This window comes from Pelmatolapia mariae, linkage group LG20 (assembly GCF_036321145.2).
Source record: "Pelmatolapia mariae isolate MD_Pm_ZW linkage group LG20, Pm_UMD_F_2, whole genome shotgun sequence".
NCBI lineage: Eukaryota > Metazoa > Chordata > Actinopteri > Cichliformes > Cichlidae > Pelmatolapia > Pelmatolapia mariae.
The window spans coordinates 24,381,263-24,402,358 of NC_086244.1; the positions used below are offsets into that span (position 1 = coordinate 24,381,263).

Below are 21,096 nucleotides of genomic sequence, written 5' to 3' on the forward strand. Positions count from 1 at the left end.
TGCTTTCTTCAAGCAGAGTTGCAAAACCACACGAGACGTGCAGGACTAAACTGTGAACTTAAGATCAAGTCTTGTAAGACGTCTTACAGACCGGGTGCACTGATCAAGTAGGAAAGATGAGATGCGATGTTGCCATGCGGCCATCAGGAGGGGCTGAAACAAAGCAAGAGGCAACATGCTGTATTCACCACGAGGCTTACGGTCCTGAGAGTACTTAGTGGAATAATTTGCTCAAAGTAAGCTTTTAAAGGGAGACTATTTCTAAAGCAAGCAGTCGAAGCCTTTTAATCATATTGAAATAATTTATTGTGACTTCTATGGCAAAAAAATATCTTATTTTCACTCCGTGTGTACGCTTCAAGCATTCACACTATCCATCGGAACTGGTAAATATACAGATTTATTTTGCAATTAGACCAAATCTTTCAAAACTTAACGCACAGACACGGACTTGCCATAAATCTAACGTTGGACGTCCGAAACAAAGAGGTTTATCCCGGACACCCATGACCGCATTTATCCCCGCCCTCCACCGATCAACCCACCAACCATTGGTTGAGTTGTTGCACTACGCCTTTGTGATTGGCTGACTGTCTCGTCACTGAAGGTCTGTTGTTCACGCTCGCTTCAGAGCAGGAGCTCCAGTGACAGTGGAGTGCTTTGATTCATGCTGTTGTGGAGTCCCCCCTTTTTGGATTCAAAGAACAGTTAATGCGGCCAGAAAAGAGCGTATGAAGGTATGGAAGGGATTTTTACCACTTTGCTTTGCCGGGGTTCTTTTTTTTTAAAGTAAAAACCAAAATGCAAAAGTCCACAGGTGAATCTCTGACACAGTCTGAGATTTGCTTGTACGATAAAGGATTTTGGTATTTCTGCTTACGTGAAATTTTACAGGGGTTAACTTGGGACCTTGTGCTAAGTCATTATGGGGAAAAATATTTCCACATAAATATAGTAGCCAAAATAAGAGGAATCTGAATATACGTTCATTTTCAGGCTGTAGGGTGTGAGTGCTTCAGTAGTATTGATTTTACCCTAATCCCAGCTATAGCTATTAATAATCGGTCATTTGATGTTGTTGTGAGGTTTATGGCACTTGGATATTGAACTGAATGTTACCAATCCAGAAAATAATGACATCCCCTTGTGTTAGACAAAGGCCCAGGACGGCAGGTGGATCCTCTGCTACTCCTGAGCAACCCAAGCGATCATTTAAAAATGCATGGAGCAGACTGAGCACTCTTTCCCACACAGTGAGCAAAGCAGGGAGGACCCTTCCCGTTTTCTTAGCCGGTATGGCTAATTTTTAACCTGAGAGAAACTACAGTAGAGAGATTAAAAAGAGAGAGAGGGGACAGAGAGAGCATAAACGCTGGGCTATGTGTGAATTCACTCAAGATGACCACAGTGACTGAGGTGTGTAGTCTCCCTTTGACACTTACCACAGACCAGATTAGATGCTCTGCTTCTATATTGAATGTCTGCCTTGATATGTATGAGCATAACCTCTAATTTCAACACCATGAATGTATTTGCTTTGGCTTATTACCGGATCAATCTTTGCTACTCACACAGCCAAACTGCAACAGTTAAAACCATGTCAGCTACAGAGTGGGTTTCAGTAATTTACTCTTGAGTGACGATTCCCATGGTTTGGGTATCCCTGGAATGTGGCAACGATTTTCCATGGAAGCTGATCGAATGACAAATACCCAGTTTTGGCATTACACTGACTGGAAACAGGTCAAACATACAGCAGTACTGACACAAAACTAATATCAAAGTACGTGTGCATGTGTGTGGTTGAGAAAGAGTGAAACCACTTTCACATTATATGACAAGTTAGTAGCCAGTAAATAACTGCTGATTCACACTCTGCTGCTTTGCTGTGAATGTGTGGTGAGCCACAGAATGCACTCTGGAATTTTGGAGGGACAGAGAGTGTTGTGGGATCGCTGCTTGAAGAAAGCAAACACTAGGCTTTGGAACTTCGTGGCAGTGAGGAGAAGAGGGTGGGTTTCTTTAAAAAAGAAGAGATGAGAAAAGTTGCTTTGACAAATTAAAGGAAATATCAAAACACCAAATGGTTTAGTAAGTATGAAAATAAAACTCATCACATGATGTGCCATTTGCAGACAGCAGATCTTGACTCAATTGAACACCTAAAGACAGAGCCGGGCAATTAATGTTCCCAACGGGTCACATGAGAAACTGGGACTGTTGTGGAGGGCCACGACAATAAGCTGAACACAATTCTGCTACTCGTAAGATTAGACGATACACTTAGTAGACATAGTGGAAATGGCAGCATTTTATCATTTTTTAATCAACAATATTTCAAAAACAAGTGTATTTTTTGGCAAGATTTCAGAGATTTTTGACTCATACAAAGTGTTGTTGTTGTTTTGCTTTTAGTTTAATTACTTCATCTGCAGTTTTTCAGTTCTGTTTTGTAGGTTTCTTTGGACTTCTAGATTTAGATTTAAAATCTAGTCTGCTTTGGGCTTGAACAAGTGCACTGAAGTCAGGCTCAATGGCTGTGCAGGAAACACGAAGGACAGCATACAGGTGATTGTTGCCGAGAGAGGATCTGTATATGCATTTGTTAACCTTAATGAATGAGAACATTTGTTCATGTATGAGGGTAGAGCCAAAGTGAAACAACATCTAATGAGATGTCTCCTTATGTGTAGAAAGTATTTTTTGAAAGAAGAATAAAAATCCAGCAGTGATATTGACTTAAAGTGCTCGAATGAATCGAAAGTGCAACAAACTCAATCAGTGCTCTTTCTCTGATTAAATTAACTATTTAAGTTTTAGCATTAATAAAATAAAATAATTTTTTAGTACTGACATGCAGCATCTGCTGGTGTATAATAAAATGCAAAGAATTCAGTTCTGTGTTCATTTCAGTCAGTTTTTCTTATATCTGCTTCAAAAGTCTGACATTTTTCTCTGGCAGATTTGGACAACAATCAGTTGAAACACCTGCCAGTTTGTCCCATTTGAGCCCCAGCCAATCAAAGCATGCATTTACACGTGTCACAGACATCACAGCTCTCGCCCCGAGCTTCAACTGAAGCTCCAGATTTCCTGCAATGTCCTTGATCCAGCTTGTTCCAGCTCACTTGAAGAGAGGCAGATTGTCAAATGCAGAGTCTATGAAACACTCTTTGATAAACCACCAGAGAATGACTTATTGTTTTTTGCAGTTATATGGGAAATCGTGGAGCTGGTCTTGATCGCTCCATCCCAGGATGTGTACAGCTTGGTAAAAAAAAGAAAAGAAAAAGTCCTTGGTTGTTTTTGCAGCTTTGCTAGCAAAGGTTTAGATGTCTGTTCCCACTCTGCTTTAGTCAAGTTGCATTTCTTTGCCTGTTTAGTCTCATAATGGTGACTCAAATTGTAATCCTGAAATGCAGCAACTGGCTCTTGCATTGTGTTTAAATGGGGCAAGCGTCATGATTTATACTTATTTATGTTTGAATTTTAATTTCCCATTGACCTCATGTCAGGTCGATCAGGGACAACCAAATGGCCAGATGTGACCCATGAATGTTAAAGTCTGCCTTTACATATGGGACCCATGTGGAAGACCATGATCATAATCTCCTTCTTCACACATACCTCATCAAACTCTTGTCACACTGAGCAGCTTCAATGTGATTTAAAGGAGCTGATTTGAAAATGACTTCATCTGCAATTCAAAAGATGAAGTGAACTTTCAGAAAAGTCTTTGTCTCAGTTTTAAGAATGATGTCAGCTGTGTGAGGTGTGTTATGTCTGGCCCCTATGACTAAACAGGGCCCTGCTGATGAATCACAGGATGCAGTAGTTTAGGTGTAGCATGGCTAAGGTCTTACAAGCTTAAAAAAAAGATGTTTCAGACTATCACATTTGCCTAACAGTCTTGGGATTTGGACTTAATGTGCAGATATGCTAATGACTTCCTGTTTATAACCCGGAGCACAACTCAGCAAGTCCACAGATGGGATCCCGAGTCCTTTTGTATATCAGTTCTGTGTCGCTCCCTGAAAAATGAGAATGAGTAGCTACTACTGTGGGCTGATTTACATATAAATCAATTTGTAATACCCAGAAGCAATCTTGTTTCCTAATTTGATTTTTATTCTTTTTTCATCTGCTCCTTTAATGAAATAAAGCAATTTTTAGGAACAATGAGAAATCTTGCTTTCACTCACTCTCACTCTTTCTGTCTTTAGGAGGAGAAGATGAATGTGGAGGCTCTAAGCAGAGCGGAGCTGCTGACTCTCCTCAGTATCTTGGAGGGGGAGCTAGAGGCCCAGGATGTAGTCATACACGCCCTCAGGGTAAGTTGGCGGCTACATCTGATACAACAGATCCCCCCGTGGACTCATGCTTACTGAAGGAGTTACATGACGGAGCATAATTAATAGCAACATAGCATAATTAACCGTATCATTTCCATCCCAGTATCCCAATAAATAAAACAAAATGTGAGACTATCTTTACTCCATACACCATTTGACACTAAAATTAACCTGTTTCAGCATCACACTCCCAATAAGAATGTGAATGAACTGGGAGGGGATATGTAAACAGGAAGCTGAGGAAAAAGAGCTAGTGAAGACAATGGCACAGGAGCTGTTCTGGGTTCACAGACTAGACCATCAGAGCACCAGTATTATTGCTGGTCAGTCTGGCCTTTGACCAAATTTTCTTTTTAAACTCAAGTCACTTTTCAGTTTTGACTATTGTGTCTCGATTGAGTTCAGACAGACTGCAGTTTATACTGGTGTCTTTTGTGACCACATTAGTTTTAATCTGGGGATTCCCATTGTTGCAAAATGAAAACAAAAGCGGATTACTCTGGTGTGGTATGTTGCCTCAGGTAAATATTTCAAAGCCTTGCAAGAGCTGTTTAGCTTGGGCTAATTAGTTGTACATAACTGTCTTTGGAACACTAAACACAGACTATGAAGATGACTAGAGATTGCATTTTTAGATTGCATACTCTACATAGCATTTAGGCAAAGTTGTGCAAGTCAACACCCAAACATCTTTCAACTTGGGCAACCTGAATCACAAGAGTCCACATTAGAAAAGATTATAAACGTCATTCCAGACAAAACTCCACAACAGCCATGTTTCATCACACATGTCTGATTTTAGAGAACCGTTTATGCTTGGTTTTCTTTTGAATGTTGAGTTTTGTGCAGCTAATTCACTCAAGTCGAGAAAATAGCTTTCTTTTTCAACAACATTGTTTAGTGTCTGGGCCTGGTCCGATTAGTTCTCTTTGTGCCACTGGCTGCTTTTTATACTCCTGGCCACAGCAGCTGTTCCATGCTTAGACCGTGAATGTTTGCCTCATTGTCTGAAATAACGATTAGGCCTGCAATGAGAACAAGTAGCAGTAATGTGATATATAGGCTTTGATATTGACATTTATCTAAAAAGCAAATTAGAAGGCAGATTTTCAGTGCCAGGACCTGAAGGAAAGCCATTCTAACCACACCAGCTCATATGCAACTTAAAGGGCTGCTATCTAGAGCTGAAGCATACAGTGTTTGACCTGAAACTCAGTGCACATGTACAACCGTCCCCTCAGGACAAATGCATGGTCGACTTATTCCTTTTTCCAAATCTTTATTACTGTGTTTTTTCTTCTATCTCTTTTCCTCCTTCGCTTTTCCTCACAACACAACCACATTACGGGGGGATTTTGATGTTTAACTGTGACCCATGTCCCATCTGCACAACTGACACACACACACACACAGGTTTTGGTGGTCTCCATGGGGCCCGTCAGAGGCTGCAGTGTTTACTGTGGAGAGGATGTACAGAGTTATAGGCTTAAATCACTGACTTCCCTTGTTCCAGCTGGGGGCCGGTACAGTAAATTGCTGACAGGTCAATGTAAGGGCAGACTGTGTGTTGAAGGGAGTGTCAGGACTTGATAGCAGGCTTCAATTTAGTCTGTCTCTGTGTATCAGTTTGACACCCAGGAAGTCTATTTATACAATTTGTGTTTCGCTATCTTGGGTCTTTTGTACCTTCCCACTCTGGTTAACATATCTCAAGCAGTTGCTATAACAATGCTTTTCCTCAATTAGAGCTCTCTTTTCGGTTTGTTTACTAGCACACTGCACTTACCAAAGAAGTCAGTGCTTACTTGCATGTGGGGCAGATTGCTCTACCATATTTTCCAGTCTTTTCCTACCTCAAACACTCTCTCCTCTCAGCAGCAAGTACTTGGGACTGCAAAATAAAACTGCATCTTTGTAACCCCTCCTTCACCCGAAACCCCTGCAAACCTGGAGCTGCAACAGTTGTTTGCTTACTTAATCACACAATGAGATGGCATCAACTGTGGGACTTGTCTCTACAGATTCTGGGTTTTAATGTTTCCAGTTCTCATCAGTGAGGACACAGATGAGCAGGTTTACTAGAGGGAACATTCCTCAGAACATGACACCAGAAACAGGTCTTGCATTCCAAGAGGTGTGGCGTATGTTTTGAGTTAACAATTGTCTGCAACTAAAGGGAACTAATGCTATTATTATCTTCTCCCTGTTAAGCGCTGAGCAACTTAAAGTTAGTGTGTTGAAAACATGTACTTTAGAGAAGAAGCTCTACACCTGCTCCTTAAATTGGCAGTGAGGAAGCATAAGGTTGGTCCTTGTAGACTGGTGTCTGCATTTCTATTGAGACAAAGTGGGGAGCAAATGCACGAAACAAACACTGTAACGAAGTCTGTGACACTGAATTATCTGATAATGGAACTGTTTTTGTTTGTCCAGGCAACAGAGTTTGTGTGGTAATGTTTTTCATATGATGTCATGTCCTGTAATCCTAAAATGCTTTGTCTATTTTTATAGGCTGATGTGATTTCCCGACTCCATAAACAATAAGGGTGGGCAAGACTTTATTGTTCAGATAAGAGTGTGTATTCTTTTGCTACTCGAGAGCCACTGCCCAATTTGGACAAGTTCTTAAGATTGGCAGGGTAAATATTATAAAAAAGGGCCACTAACCACACAGAAGTTTCCCTTAAAAGGAAGCCTAATAGAGTATTGTAGTGTACACTCGGTCAGTAACCAACAGCTTGGAGATTGTAAGAGGACAGCTCATTGACTTAAAAATGTGTAAAAGAGAAGGTGGGTCTACTTAAATATCATTTAAACAGCATCTGTAAACACAAACCATGTCACACACAGAATTGATAGAAACAAGTAGTCGAATATGAGGCAATGTTTTCCTAAGGATGCCTTTTTATGGCTGCTTCTGTTACACCTTAACTAGATTTCAAAATAAAGGTTTATATCTAACAACACCCTTCATTTTATTTAGATTTAACACAACACAGCCTGGCACTAATAATAATAATAATAATAATAATAATACAATTTTTTCTAAAAAGCCATATAGGAGATCTGGCACAGAATTTCCTTGTTCCACTAATGATATGCCTTTTCGAAAGCAACGCCTGACCAAAGGGTGAAAACACCTACTTCCATGTTGCATCAGTAACTGCTGATGATAACATTTGCTGCAGTTAAACATTACTTAGAAAGTTTCATTTGGTGTCGTCCCACTTATCTTAGCACCACCTGTGATTAATGTGTACCTGGGAGGTGTCTCGAGCACACCTCAGCTTACATTTCATAAAGCAAACACCTAAAATCTCATGATGCCATTTTTCTTTCTCCCACTCCCTCTGTCTGTGTCTATCTCTCTCTCTTGAGTAGAAGAAGAAATAAAAGTAATGATTAAAAAAGTGAGTACTATCATTGAATTACATTTGACTTACAAGTCAATTTTAGCATCGTAACCATTTGTAGCTTTTAATAACTGTTATAAACTTCAAGAGACATGATGCCTCACCACATGTCTACATTGTCGAGACACCGTTTGAGGGGGCCGCTGTGCTGCAGGGCATTATTCATCTGCATCATCTGGAAAAGCTAATCAGCGTAAACCTAATACACTGTCTTTAACTCCGATTTTTAATTATTAAATCTTTCTTATTTGCTGGTTGCCTGTTTTAGCTGTGTGTGCAACCAAATTTAGTTTATATTCTTATTGCTGGCTTTGCACATAATGGCAATAAATAATAACCCATTTAGGCTGAGACATTTTTAAATTGCCTCTATTTTTTTCTGTTACCATGTAGGTCTACAATTTCAGTCTGTTTGGAGTGATGGAAAGGTGTAAAGGAGAATTTATAAGAAACTAAAGCAACAGAAGTAATAAAAGAAGCATTGAAGCACCTTTTCATAGTATGTAGAGAGTTCGACCTGCTCCTATTATGGCTACTATTTAGTCTCTCAGTTAAAATAATACCTTAGCAAATCTCTGGTTGAGTTTTGCTGTTTCTCACATTTCTGCTAAAACCTTTGTAAGCTAACTGCTTAGCAACATTAGCTAATTAGCTTTTTACTTGTAAGAATACTAATGACACTGCTGGCTCAAGTTAATGTGTGGCTATTAGTTGTGTACGTGTTAGCTATAAAAAAATATATGTGTTATATATGTTCATACATCATGTGTTTGTATGTGAGCTTGCTGTATTTTTCTGCAACCTACTTTGAGTAGGATGTGTACGGGCTCTCCTAAGAAATTACTCCATACTCTTGCTTCTGTTAAGCTGTTATGTAGTGGTTTTTTATGGTGTCATTAGTGGTTAGCTAGCTAGTAGTTAGCTCCCGGCACCAGGCTGTCATACCAAACTCACTGAAGATGCACACTATTGAGCAGATATGTTATGTATAACCATTTTTATGGCCATTTTCACTCTCATAACTGAAAAAAAAACCAACCACTTGATTCCATTTTACTTGTATCCAAAGTATCAGTTAAATCAGATAATGGAGTGCACATTTTAGCTTTGTCTGTGCTACTTGCTGAGATAATTGAGTACCAAATTCAAATTGAAAAGTATCCTGCATATTTTTTTCCATGACTTCCTATAAAGACATTTGTTATCCGTAGTTGTGTAGAGCTATGTAGCAGAGAGGCTTTGCTTGTTGTTCCCTGTCATAAAGGAAAGTGCAGTCTGTCATTACGATCAGAACTGTCCCGGCAAAAAAACATGAGAGGCCAGACCTTAGGCCAGCCCTGCTACAAACACACAGTACACTCTCACACACACTGAGCCCAGCCCTTAATGGTCTGTTTAAACAGCTATTTAACTCAGGAAGCTGCAGTTTTGTCTCCAGTTTTACTCTAATGACCAACAGAAAAATAACGAAAGTTCACAACCACAGTTCAGGATATACATAATGGCTAACACAAAACTTTATAGTCATATAAAAAGGGAAACTGAGATACGGATATACAGTCGTATTGGTTCTCAGACACTGAAGGCCTGCTGGGTCAGACTTGGGAACAATGCATGAGACTGAAAGCACTGAGACAGTGTCTTTGTGCAAGTTCTGTAATCTCTTCACTGAGGGTCACATTCTTTGTATAGCCAGAGAAAAAGTCCCAAATACAGCCTTCCTACTGAAGCCCTGAGGGTGTGTGTGTGTGTTGTAATGGTATTTTTTGTTTTGTGAGAGCATGTGAGAAAAAGAGCCTGACAGAGAGGAGGAAGTAAAGAGATGCATTTTCTAACAAGTGATGATGAACTTACAGAGGAATGCAGTGGCATGCATGTTTGGGCATGGGAACGATGAGAAGGCAATCAGCTGGGGTGTCTGATGAGAATTGTAGGGGGAGATGGAGACTTGTTTCCCCAAGACACGTGGAGTAAACTCTGAAGCATGTGCTCACATCATTAGGACTGCCTGCTGATCCTGCATGTCTCTAGAACTCAAACATACTAAACCTTCTATCTGCAATGTAGTTAATGAGACCTCCTGACAAGGCCCTATTGTGCTTCACTTATTTTTACATTTTCACTTGAATAAAGTGTAGTAAAATGGTTTAGTTATTTATGATATCTTGTTCCTCGTGCTGTAATTTTTTCCCCTGAACAGGTGTGCTGTCACTTTTTATTCACTTGTTTTTAGTTTACATATAATTGAACCACTTTAATAGCATCGGGTTTGTGTGCGTGTGTCTGTGTCTGATTTTATAGTACAAACATTCACTGCTGCATCCCTGGGGAGGCGTTAACATCTGCCCCTGGTGGGGGGACTGGATAGCCGTTCCTCACCTCTTTGTGTTTGGTTTGAGGGGGATGACCATCTGCTTGGTCTCACGCTGACGATAACATCACTCAGCGCAGATTTCCTGCAATCACACAAACACACGCTTCCGGATCTATGTCCAGTCATAATGATATCCCTTTTTGGTTCGGTGCCACAGTGTGGAAAAAAGTCTTCATCCTATCAAACCCATATACTATCATACATAAGAAACACTGGTTTCTGCTGAGTCAAGTCTGAACATGTACTCACATATTAATGTGCATGCATGTTCGGGACATAACAGTCCTGGAAAAAACAAAATACATCTTCAATGTTTCCATAGAAGTTAAGAGAATAAATTGCAGTCAGGTCCTGTTAAATAAATCAACTTAATTAAATGATCTCCAGCAAGCGTGCGCACCTCTATTAAAGGAGAGGGTTGGGGCAGTTTGCTCGTCTTGAGTATTCAGTTGTGTTTGAACACAGTTCCAAGGAGGAATGACATCGTGCTGCTGCCTGTCAATCTAGGGGGGAAATCACCCCAAAGTCAGGCTATGGAATGCTCAGAGAAATGTAAAAAAAAAAAGACACAGATCTTATACTGCTAACTGTTAGAGTTAATGATAGTACAATTAGAAAAAGATTGGACTAGTATGACTTTCTGAAAGGGTTGCCAAAAGCCTGTTTTCTCTATAAAGAACGTGGCTACATGGCTTGGGTTTGCAAAGTTGCTTCTAAACAAACTAGACTCCTGGAACAGTGTCCTTTGTACAGACCAAAGTGGAGATGTTTGGCTATAATGTAAAGCACCACATTTTGGATAAAACAAAACACGCCTCCTACCAAATGTCAGTCACAGAGATAGAAAGATAATAAATAGGGCTTGTTTTGCAGCCATGAGACCTGAACACCTTACAGTCTTTGATTATGAACTTAGTATTCTAGAGTCACTTGTGAGGCCGTCTGTCCGACTGCTAAAGCTTGGCTGAAACTGGGTCATGCAGTAGGACCATAATCCCAAGCACATTAGCAAATCTTCAACAGAATGTCTAAAAAAGAAAATAATCAAGGTGCTCCAGTGGCCCAGTCAAAGTCCAGCCTGATTAAAATGCTGTTGCAGGACTTTAAGAGAGGCGTGCATAAACTAATGCCAAATTTGTAAAGAAAAGAGAACCAAAGAGAGACTGATTTAGTCACACAGAAAACAAACTTCAAGATATTGTTGATAAAGGTGTTTCTATAGGCTATTGAATTGTGTTGTGTACTTAGTTTTTCACAGGACTACATAGAGTCCTGTGAAAACTTCCTTTTTCACATGACTGTAGTAGATTTTTTTTCTCTATCTTGTTGCCTGCTGTGCTACACAAAAATGGGTGTTACCATGCGCTTCAATATTTGATATTTGTTCAAGTTGATTTTCAGCATGTCTTGGAAAGTACAACTGTATTCATATATGTGAATAGAACAGAATGGATTTATTGTCATTGTATATGCAACAAAATTACAGGTTAATGCAACTATGTTTGTGTATATCTGATAGGCTCAGCACAGAGATGCTTTTGTCCAAGAGCGCTACGGACAGTATGACCTCAGCGATCCATTCCTGGCCCTGCAGCGAGACAACGAAGCCATGGAGTGCCATAACACAGCCGCCGAACCTCACACGCATCTGCAGGGAAGGGCAGTGGGGCCAAATCCTCTGGCTGTGCTTAAACTGGTCATGGCTCACTGCAAGAGGATGCAGGAGAGGATGATGGGACAGTTAGCTGCTGCTGAAAACAGACACAGAAGGGTAAGGGGCAATGCACATTCAGATAGTCACCAGTCTTCAGATCAGGTTTTCTACACAGCCATTATCACATATGGGCTAACACAAGTGCAAGTTTGCTATGTGTGTCAACATGCATGTGTATTTGTTTCAGCTACTGATTTGGCTTATAGTAGTGAGGCAGACCGAGAGGGGATGTGGAGCTTTTCCACCCCAAAGCTCATGGTCTGTGAGGATATGTGTGGGAGACTCACAATTTTAGTGTTTTTCCCTTTGGCTGTATGTTTGATAGATGATAGCAGACTTGGAGGAGGAGAAACGACGACACGTCCAGGAGTCTGCACACCATGCTGATTTCACCTTCATGCTGCAGACAGAAAGAGATAAACTACTGCAACAGGTGAGACTGGAATGTAAAGGATAGGCGAAACAATAAGTGCGTCTATATGTATGTTTGTCTTTGTGAGATAAAATGTTAACGTCTTATAGAAATTGTTCCTCTCTTGCTGACAGATGAGCACATCTGGTCAACCTGCTTCCCTTTCCCTCACCTCTCCCTGTCTGCACAGTGTCCTTTTTCGCTGTTGTGGTGGTGATTTAAAACCCAGCAGCAGGGAAGCATCAGTGAAACTCCACTGTGTAACTCAGTAGGGTGGAGAGGGCTTGTCCGGTTAAAAGTATAGACACACACACAGGCACTAGTGTGCGCAAGCACAGAAATGTTCCATGGGAAACAGATGAGGAAGAGACTATTGTTTAGCTGACTAGTTGCCATGGGGCTTTATGGTCTCAGGAAGCCTGAGATAATGGATGTTCACGTCTAATGCAAGGTCAGCCGGCGAGCATGCACACTGAGAGCACACAATTGGCTACTACATAAACTTCACACAAGGACCTTATGTAAGAAAGGCTTCCTGAACGTCTCTCAGTCTTCCTTAGGCCTTCCTGCCTTATACCAAATACACACACAATTATATTTTGTCACCTCTCACTTCCTTCTAATACTCATCAAAGCTCTTTAGAAGCCCAGAAATCTTCAAAAGATTTCACAGTAAATGCTAATTTCCAAAAAACATGGCTTTTTAAATGAGACAATACCATTATTATCTCAGTGTCACTTGAGTTAATGTCATAAAAGTCATTGGCAAATAATGAAAATATGCAGAAGATAAGAAAATCACATATAAAACAGCTCTAAAATAGACAGCAGTGTTTGAAACAGAAAAAAACGATTGCTGCCAACTTGGTTATAGTGAATAGACTTATTCTACTTTTCAGAAAATGTGTATTTTTAAAGAAAACAGTATCTACTCCACTGTTGGATCTACTGTAACACAGCAGTGCTATTTTGCCTCCTTGTGGTCACATGTGGCAGAGCAACTATGACTTTATTTGTGTCTCTCTCATTCCCTTTCTAGCTGGAAGTGGAGCATGCAACAGTGCAGAGATTAGAGAAGGACAAAGCCCAAGTAGTGAGCAAGGTGGAGGAGTCTCTGTCCCAGCAGCAGCAGCTCTCCTCAACTCTGACTCTGGAGCTCCAGAAAGCCAGCAGCCAGGCTCAGGAGGAAGCCCAGAAAGTCTCACAACTTCAAGTATTGCTGCAAGAGGAGACCAGTGCCCTGGAGAAGCTCCGGGCTGTTCTTGAAAATGAGAAGAGCAAGGCAGCCAAGCTTCAGGCCAAATCTGAGAAACAGATGGCTGAGTTTGACAGAGAACGTGAGCAATTGAAAGTCAGACTGGGTAAAGAGGAGGAAAGGAGTAAGGAGCTTGAGAGACAGGTGGAGGACCTGAAAAGGAGGTTGGCTGAACTTGAAGGATCTAAAGAAGAGGCAAAGGCAGCTGTGGTGGAGGAGAAAGAGTCAATACCCAAAAAGATGGCAGTATCCACCTCTGTTCAGACTGAGCTGGATGGAAAGATAACCGTCACGCCTAAATCCGCCTCACTGTCAAAAGTCAACGGCCATCACGGTCAAAAAGAGACAGAATTGACACAGGAAGGGAGAGGGGCAGATAATGGTGGGGTAGTAGAAAATGGGGGAGGATCACTTTTGCATTCCCCTCACCCTCATCCTGCCTCTCCCTCAAGCACAGCCTCCTCTTCCCTCTCCTCTTCCCCCATTTCCTCTCCTGTTCTGGCAAAGCGTCTGGGCAGTCCTGGTTTCCATCAGTCCTCCTACCAGGCTGGAGTCAATCAGCGGTTCCAGGCTGCCAGGCACAAGTTCCAGAGTCAGGTGGAGCTGGATCAGCAGCAGCATGGCGGCCCACTTTCCCCGAGGGACCTCTCCCCCACCACCTCCTCCATTCCTCCCCCACCAGAGCACACCACAGCTAAGCAGCTGGCCCGCAACACTGTCACTCAGGTGCTGTCCCGCTTTACCAATCAGCAGGCTGGAGTCAAGCTGGCTCCAATCAGCAGCTCTCCATTTGGTACAGACTACCGCAATCTAGCAGCATCTCCTCCGGGAGGAAGGTCGCCTTCAGGGCCTCTATCTCCAGGCATCCGCTCCCCCATCATTCCACGTTCAGAGAGGGCATACCCTCCCCCAACTCCTCCCAAGAAGCCGGGCATGAGTCCAACTCCAGGCTCTCCCAGTCACTCTGCTCGAACCAGCCTCTTTCCAGAGCTGACGGGGAACTGTGGGCACAGTAGCAGTGGCCAGGAGGGGGCTAAGGAGTCTGACCTGGTTTTATCTTCGAGTGGTTAATAGAAAGATCACACTAACCAACAACTGCTAAACAATTAAGGGTTATGTCAGCAGTTTTGTAGTATCCATCTTAAGTAGCAAAACTACTTAATAGCACTCCAAATCAGAAGTCTAGACAACTGAAGCTGTGCTGGTTCAGTCAGATCCAGATTTTGCTGCACCCCTACCTCCATAAAACAGTTGGAAAGTTGGAGTAGAACTATTTGAAATGAACTACAGTACATGGATTATTTTAGATGCATTTCTGTTTTTTCTCACTTGGCTGTCTTTATTTCTTTACGTAGAACTATTGTGAGTTTGTGTAATAATTGAAAATGTGCTATTTTAGACACTATATTAAAAGTATTCAAAAACAATTTACAATTTAAAGAAAGCACCTGTTGATTTTTTTTTTTTTAAAGAAATTATTATAGTTTTTGTCATTGTCTAACAAACCTTTTCTTTTATCATGAGCAGAAGCTGCTCATTGTTTTACAATCAAAAAACACCAGTCACACAATGTTAAAAAAAAATAGACTGTGTCGGGCTAAAATGTGTAAATGTAAGCAAATGTGTAGCTTTCACTGTTTTAGTTTTGAAATGTTTTCCCAATGACTTCTTATGCAGTTTCTAGAGATTCTCAGTTAAAAACTTTATTATACTGTAAAAGAAAAAGTTCTTTATGAACGAACATCACCTGCATGTACTGTTTTTATGCTACACTTAACCATGAAAACACTTGAGTATTATGAAAAGGGAGACCGCACTTTGCACTACTTTACTGTATGTCTACGATTTTTTTTTTAGTGACATCTGCTTCACAGCCCAGGGAGGACTATGTGTCATTATTATGTGATAAATTGTAGTTATACTGTCAATAAGAGTGGACACTAAAGCTTCCAATCATGCCACTGTAATTTTTCTATTGTATTATTTCCTGTGACTTACTGTATGATCCTTGGCTTTAAAACCATTGATTCCTTTCAAGCAAATATTTTAGCCATTCTATTTGAATCTGTAAGGCATACACTGCTGTCAGTGACCTTCACCTGTATAAAGGATGTCATGAAACCCTGCAAAATTTTGTGCTTTTCCAATAAACTCTCCATGTCTTGAAAGCCTGGTGTCTTTTAATCTTGATTGGAGTGCTATCTAACTTTTTGTATCAAGAGCAGACAATGAAATAAAACTCTGTCACGTTCAATCTCTTTATTTGAACAGAGTGGGGCAGTACAGTCTTGAAGTTCACTGATCGGCACAGTTTTGTATTGTAAGGTTTAGACACAGCACATAATATAGCTAACAAGTAACTGATCTGGAGTCTGCCTACTCAGAAGTGATGCAAAACAGTGTATGATGTGGCCTTACAGAAATCATTTACAGTAAGATCTTGCCTCATGTGGCAGCTGCTCTCTGTCCACTTGGCGCCGACCAGTACACAAACAGTTTGTTGCAGTTAACAGAGCAATTTTCGAAGACTCCCAACAAAAACTTGTGTATTAAAATAGATATTTGCATACATGGATGGGAAGATGGAGATCTTTACCATAGGAAAGAGATTTTGGCAAATAAATCTTGGTTAATGTGAGTATATAAGTTTTCCTCTATACAAAGGAAAAGCTGTACAGCAATGAGGGTGTTGCCAAAGTAAGAACAGAATGTATTGCAGATGCAGCGTCATAGAAGTTGCTTTATCTAATTTCAGTCATCATAGCTTGCATGGGTGGAGAGACCATACATCAGTGGATCACAACAGAAAACAACATTCCCTTGGCTGTAACACATACTGACAACCACATAGGTGCAGGAACAGAGCTATGCTAAGGATTGTGCCATTTTTAAATGTTTGCAACAGGAATAAATATGCTTCAGTTTTGTTTGCAGTGTGTAACTAAACCCCATGTCTGTTCAAAAAGACTACCAGCTTGGTATTGGACAGTTAAACTGTCACGGCAGATAATGGCTACTCAATATTTTGATTTTACTCATGTACTTGAGTTCTAATTCATCGCACCACAATGACACAAAACCTCTTTAAAAAAAAAAAACCTGATAGGTGATGGTGTGCTTAATTTCTCTCATGAGCTGCTTTGTGCATCCTGGTTCCTTCTGTGTGTGCTGAGAACTGTAATAGTTCTACATCAGTTTTACTAAGAATAAGAATATATACACAACTTCTCATACTAGCTTCTAAGAAGGTCTGTGATCCTTAGATGGCCAGAGGAAATTTACTTCTCTAATGCTGCAGTCCTGAGCACAGCCCTGTCCAAACACAGTCCTTTCAAAACATACAACCATTTTCTCTAAACCATGATTATTTCCATAATTGAACATTCCTTGCAACAGACAGACATCTGTGCCTAACAGTCCAGACACCTTTAGTTATATTTTTTTTGTTGTTTTTTTTCTTTAATTTCCTTGCCCCATATTGATATAGTTTTGCTTTGGTTAGTCCTTGTGCAGGTACAGGTGGGTTGTGGGCCAGCAGGAGCATGCATCTCCCTGGTCAGTCCCCAGCCTTGCTTTAAGCATTCTGCATCTCCTTGCCAATCTTGTAACTTAGAATCTTATTCCAATCAATCTTTGTGCGTGTGACAGGCAGCTGACGACGCAGGGCCTTAAAGGTCGTATCAGACATGGTCTGGTAGTTCTCACTGATAGCAGTCTGAGGGAGCAAAGGGGGAAGGGAAACAAACATCAGTTGTAATGTTTTTCCTTTTTTAAAAATTCAAAATGTTACAGGTAACACTTATTTTTAAGGAAGTACATAAAGCATGTAGTCAGCAAAAGCTAGCTCACCTGGTAGTCATTTTCTGCATTCTCAATAATGTCAACAAATTCCTTAGCTGTCTGGATCTCATTCTGTCAAAAAAGAAAAAATGTGAGAGACCTCTTTTGTCTACATACAAAGCTGTCACAGTCAGACGGCTACGATGCACAGACCATTGTTGGCACACATCAGCACTCCCACAGACTAATATTTTTACTTACAGTCACTGGTATGGAGTCTTCTACCTCCTTGTGGCTAACCAGCTGCACATTCCCATCTTCATAATAGTGCACCTGCAATTAAAAAAAAAGTTCATTATCAAACCAATATTTTGCAACAATATTTCTCCTTATTTATGACAATGTGTACACTGACCTGGATTTTCAATACTCCTACCACCTGAGCAGTGGACTGACCAATGGTAAGCTTCCACTCTGACCTACAGCGACCATTCCTTTGTCAGAGAAAATAAAAGACTTATGTTACAAACAGGATCATCAGGAAGCAAAAAGCACTGAATAAGTACCTAATATTCCCCCTTTACCCAGAAGAATATATTTCTAAGCATTTCTGTGACAGAGCCACATTATGAAAAATAAAATATTCTATTATATTTAGATATATTCACATATGCATTTTTTTATCTGCTGTTTTCAGGAAGTACACTATACCAAAAGTTTTTGGGTTGAAACTGATGTCCTTCAATGCAGGCTATGATCGTTTGCTGACCATCAACTGTTTTCCCATATACCTGCAACACATAGATGTTATGGGTAAACAGCAGGCAATGTTGCCTATAATGACCATATTGTCATTGTTTTAAATGCACCTTACCGTACAGACTCCAGTAGGGTAGTGCTCTTTGACATAGGCACTAAGGGCAGTATCACAGGCATCTCTCCAACTTCTCAGGGCTGTCTCTCCTTCGTATGGCTGCACGTCGCTCACTTCTTTTCTTAGGTGGTCGAAACGGAACGATAAACAGTTGCGAGGATCGAGGAAATGTCCCTGACCCAAGTCACCATGCTCTGTGATCAGGACCTTAAATGAAGGAATAAGAAAGAGTGAATAACCCTGTTGCACGTATTTGCTCACCTAAAATGAAAACGACTGCACTTGAACCAAGATTTTCTTAATTGGCTGGTTTTATATTTGTTTGATTATTTAGGGCTCATCAGAAAATTGTTTTAGGGCTGGAAATAAATGCACATCACACAGAAGTACTCAGACGTTTCTCATGATCAACTGATGAATCAAAACGTGATCAACTAACTCTTCAGGGGAGCCCAAAAAATGATCGATTTAAATGAATGATTTCAAAAATCCCAACATACCGGCTCATCATATCCCTCTAACTTGGCAGGTGTAAATTGATCCATGTTGTACTGGGCAAAGGAGCTGGAGAAAGAAAATCGGCAGAAAAACAAAGTAGATATTAATAATATGGCATCAAATGTATTTCAAAAAAGTGCCTTAAGGATATAAGGAATAACAAACATCTCTGAAATGAAAAATTTCCCAAATGGAAACTTTTGTAACCTATTTCCTGAATAATGAAATTTCATCATATGCGTAACTAAGCAGCACTTACTGTGAAGCCCCCTCCCTAAGAAGATTGTCATTGTTGAGGAGAAGCCGCACATCTACAGAGAGTAAAATAAACCAATGTTTGGACAGATCTCTCAAGAGACAGAAAGTTATTATTATTGTTCGAAGCAAAGTATAATACATAAGTCAGTGATATTATCAAAGACATCTTTCTACATCTGCTTCTTACCATTGAAGACTTCATTGAACTCTCCAGGGGGGGCATGTGTCACAAAGTTGGCGGCTATGCGGACCTGCAGACACAAATTTAATGCCACCAATTAATTCAGCCATCAAAGTAATGAGGGCTTTTTCTGACTCAGAATGGGCCTTTGGAAGGTCCGTATACATGGTAATTCAAATTACTACAGTATGTGATGCGGAATAGGCAATAAGCTTGTTGTATTTTTTAAGAAAAACAAAACAAAACAAAACATGATTTTCTCTCATTTACTGCCATTTTATAGACAAAAATATATTATGTTTGAGTAAATGAAAACCTATTTTACACAGTTTAAAAAATATCTAATAACATTTTGTTTCATGGGAAAGGTAGGAGGGGATTTCTGCTGAGCGCTACTCGTTCACTGCAATCCCACATTTTCCTGTCATTACCCACTGGATCTTATTGTATAAACACAAAGGTCCAAACATTAAATGTTTTTAATCTCTCACCCCCCTGGTACAAAGTCTGTAATATCTGAAAGACTGCCAAACCCAGACTTGTCAATGTCTGATTAGCCTGACATCTGTAAACCCCATGTTGTACTCATTCTGGATTTATTAGACACTTTTGAAGGCAAATATTTTGTACAATGACTTAGGTTTCAATCTATGGGGTAATACCTAACATTCTTGTAGCTTTTCCAATTTTGGCTCAAGTAAGTAATCACATTTTAACAAATTTAACATTCCAATTAACAACCGATTTTGTTACTGATTTTGAATTAGATTGCTAGCTTTTCTTGTGAAGAAGTCAGTGTAACTTTAAAGCTCCCATGTCTTTTGCAACAGTCGAGACTTTAACCTAGCAGAGAGCAAGTTTTACTAAATAAAGGATAGACTCTGTCATTTGCAGTGGACACTGAATTTAAACACTGCTTGTCAGTTCCTCGTAAGCAAAATGTCATCTCGCCCTTTGTTTTCCTATCTGAACGGCAACAGATTGATGTTATCAGAAGAATGTTGTCGCCACTTTGTCTTCCTGTTCAGATGCCTTACCCTATAGTAGTTACCTTTTCTCAAAGAACGACAATGCTGAAATGCATGCCTCTAACTGGCGTTGCGAATAGTGACACCGTCAGGCTTCATCTTAACTCTAGGCACCTGTATCCTGATCTTAAGTCATGTGATGCAAACATAAGTATTTGAGCTGCAACTGAATCTGTTTGACCCAGAAATCGAAGGCAAAGTAATGGTAGCTGCTAATGTTAGCGAACGCTATAGGAGGAACACACAGCCCTCTCTGTGATTGTCACTGGCATGGGCATTGTCACACTAATTTTGGAAACTAGTCACGATACTTTTATTTTAATTTAATTTTTATTCTAAACATTTTTTTTCAGTACCAAAATGGTTAAACCCTCAATGAATGTTTTCTTCTGTAGCTGCTAGCCAACTATAGGCTCGAACTAGCGTTGGCTAGTTAGCTCACGATAGCTTAAAACAGAAGTTTATAATTTCTACATCAGAACAAAAACTGCCATTCTTTTTCAAAATTTCACATAAATATATAACACGTGCGCCCGTTTACAAATGAGAAAATTGTCGCTGAGCAAAGAATTAAAGAGTCTCCAAACCTTCTCTTCATCTGACAGCGGCTCCTCAAAATCAGCCATCTTGGCTCTTTGTGACCCCACCTACCACAGCTGACTGACAAGACCAGAGCAGTAGCTGTCATGCACACAGGAATTAAATAAATACTACTCATAAAGTTATGTAATCACCTATTTTCCCCATATACGTTTCTCTCTTATCATATACAGTTAGATAGTTAAGATATTTAATTTAACACTATGTAAAGTAGTGTAAAAGCAGTATTAACAGTGCAAGAGGGCATCTAAAAAGTTTCTTACTTGCTGTGTGCTGCTTCCTGTTAAGTATCACAGTAGCGATTGTTTTACAAAATAAAAGTATGTGCTTAACACCTTTGTTTAGTGAACAGCGTTC

The 21,096-nt window shown here is 40.2% G+C and overlaps 2 protein-coding genes across 2 annotated transcripts; one reads left to right on the forward strand and one right to left on the reverse strand.

Annotated features, from left to right (window-relative positions):
- Positions 1-627: 627 nt before the first annotated feature.
- Positions 628-15,687, forward strand: LOC134618442 (CTTNBP2 N-terminal-like protein). The gene is made up of 5 exons (XM_063463829.1): positions 628-737; positions 4,224-4,331; positions 11,659-11,910; positions 12,179-12,286; positions 13,305-15,687. The coding sequence occupies exons 1-5, from the start codon at positions 732-734 to the stop codon at positions 14,589-14,591; spliced, it is 1,761 nt and encodes a 586-aa protein (XP_063319899.1). The 5' UTR covers positions 628-731; the 3' UTR covers positions 14,592-15,687.
- Positions 15,688-15,764: 77 nt separating this feature from the next.
- Positions 15,765-20,825, reverse strand: capza1b (capping actin protein of muscle Z-line subunit alpha 1b). The gene is made up of 10 exons (XM_063463672.1): positions 20,727-20,825; positions 19,118-19,181; positions 18,932-18,983; positions 18,675-18,738; positions 18,175-18,381; positions 18,012-18,091; positions 17,716-17,794; positions 17,562-17,633; positions 17,370-17,432; positions 15,765-17,235 (listed from the first exon to the last, which is right to left on the reverse strand). The coding sequence occupies exons 1-10, from the start codon at positions 20,763-20,765 to the stop codon at positions 17,095-17,097; spliced, it is 861 nt and encodes a 286-aa protein (XP_063319742.1). The 5' UTR covers positions 20,766-20,825; the 3' UTR covers positions 15,765-17,094.
- Positions 20,826-21,096: the final 271 nt, after the last annotated feature.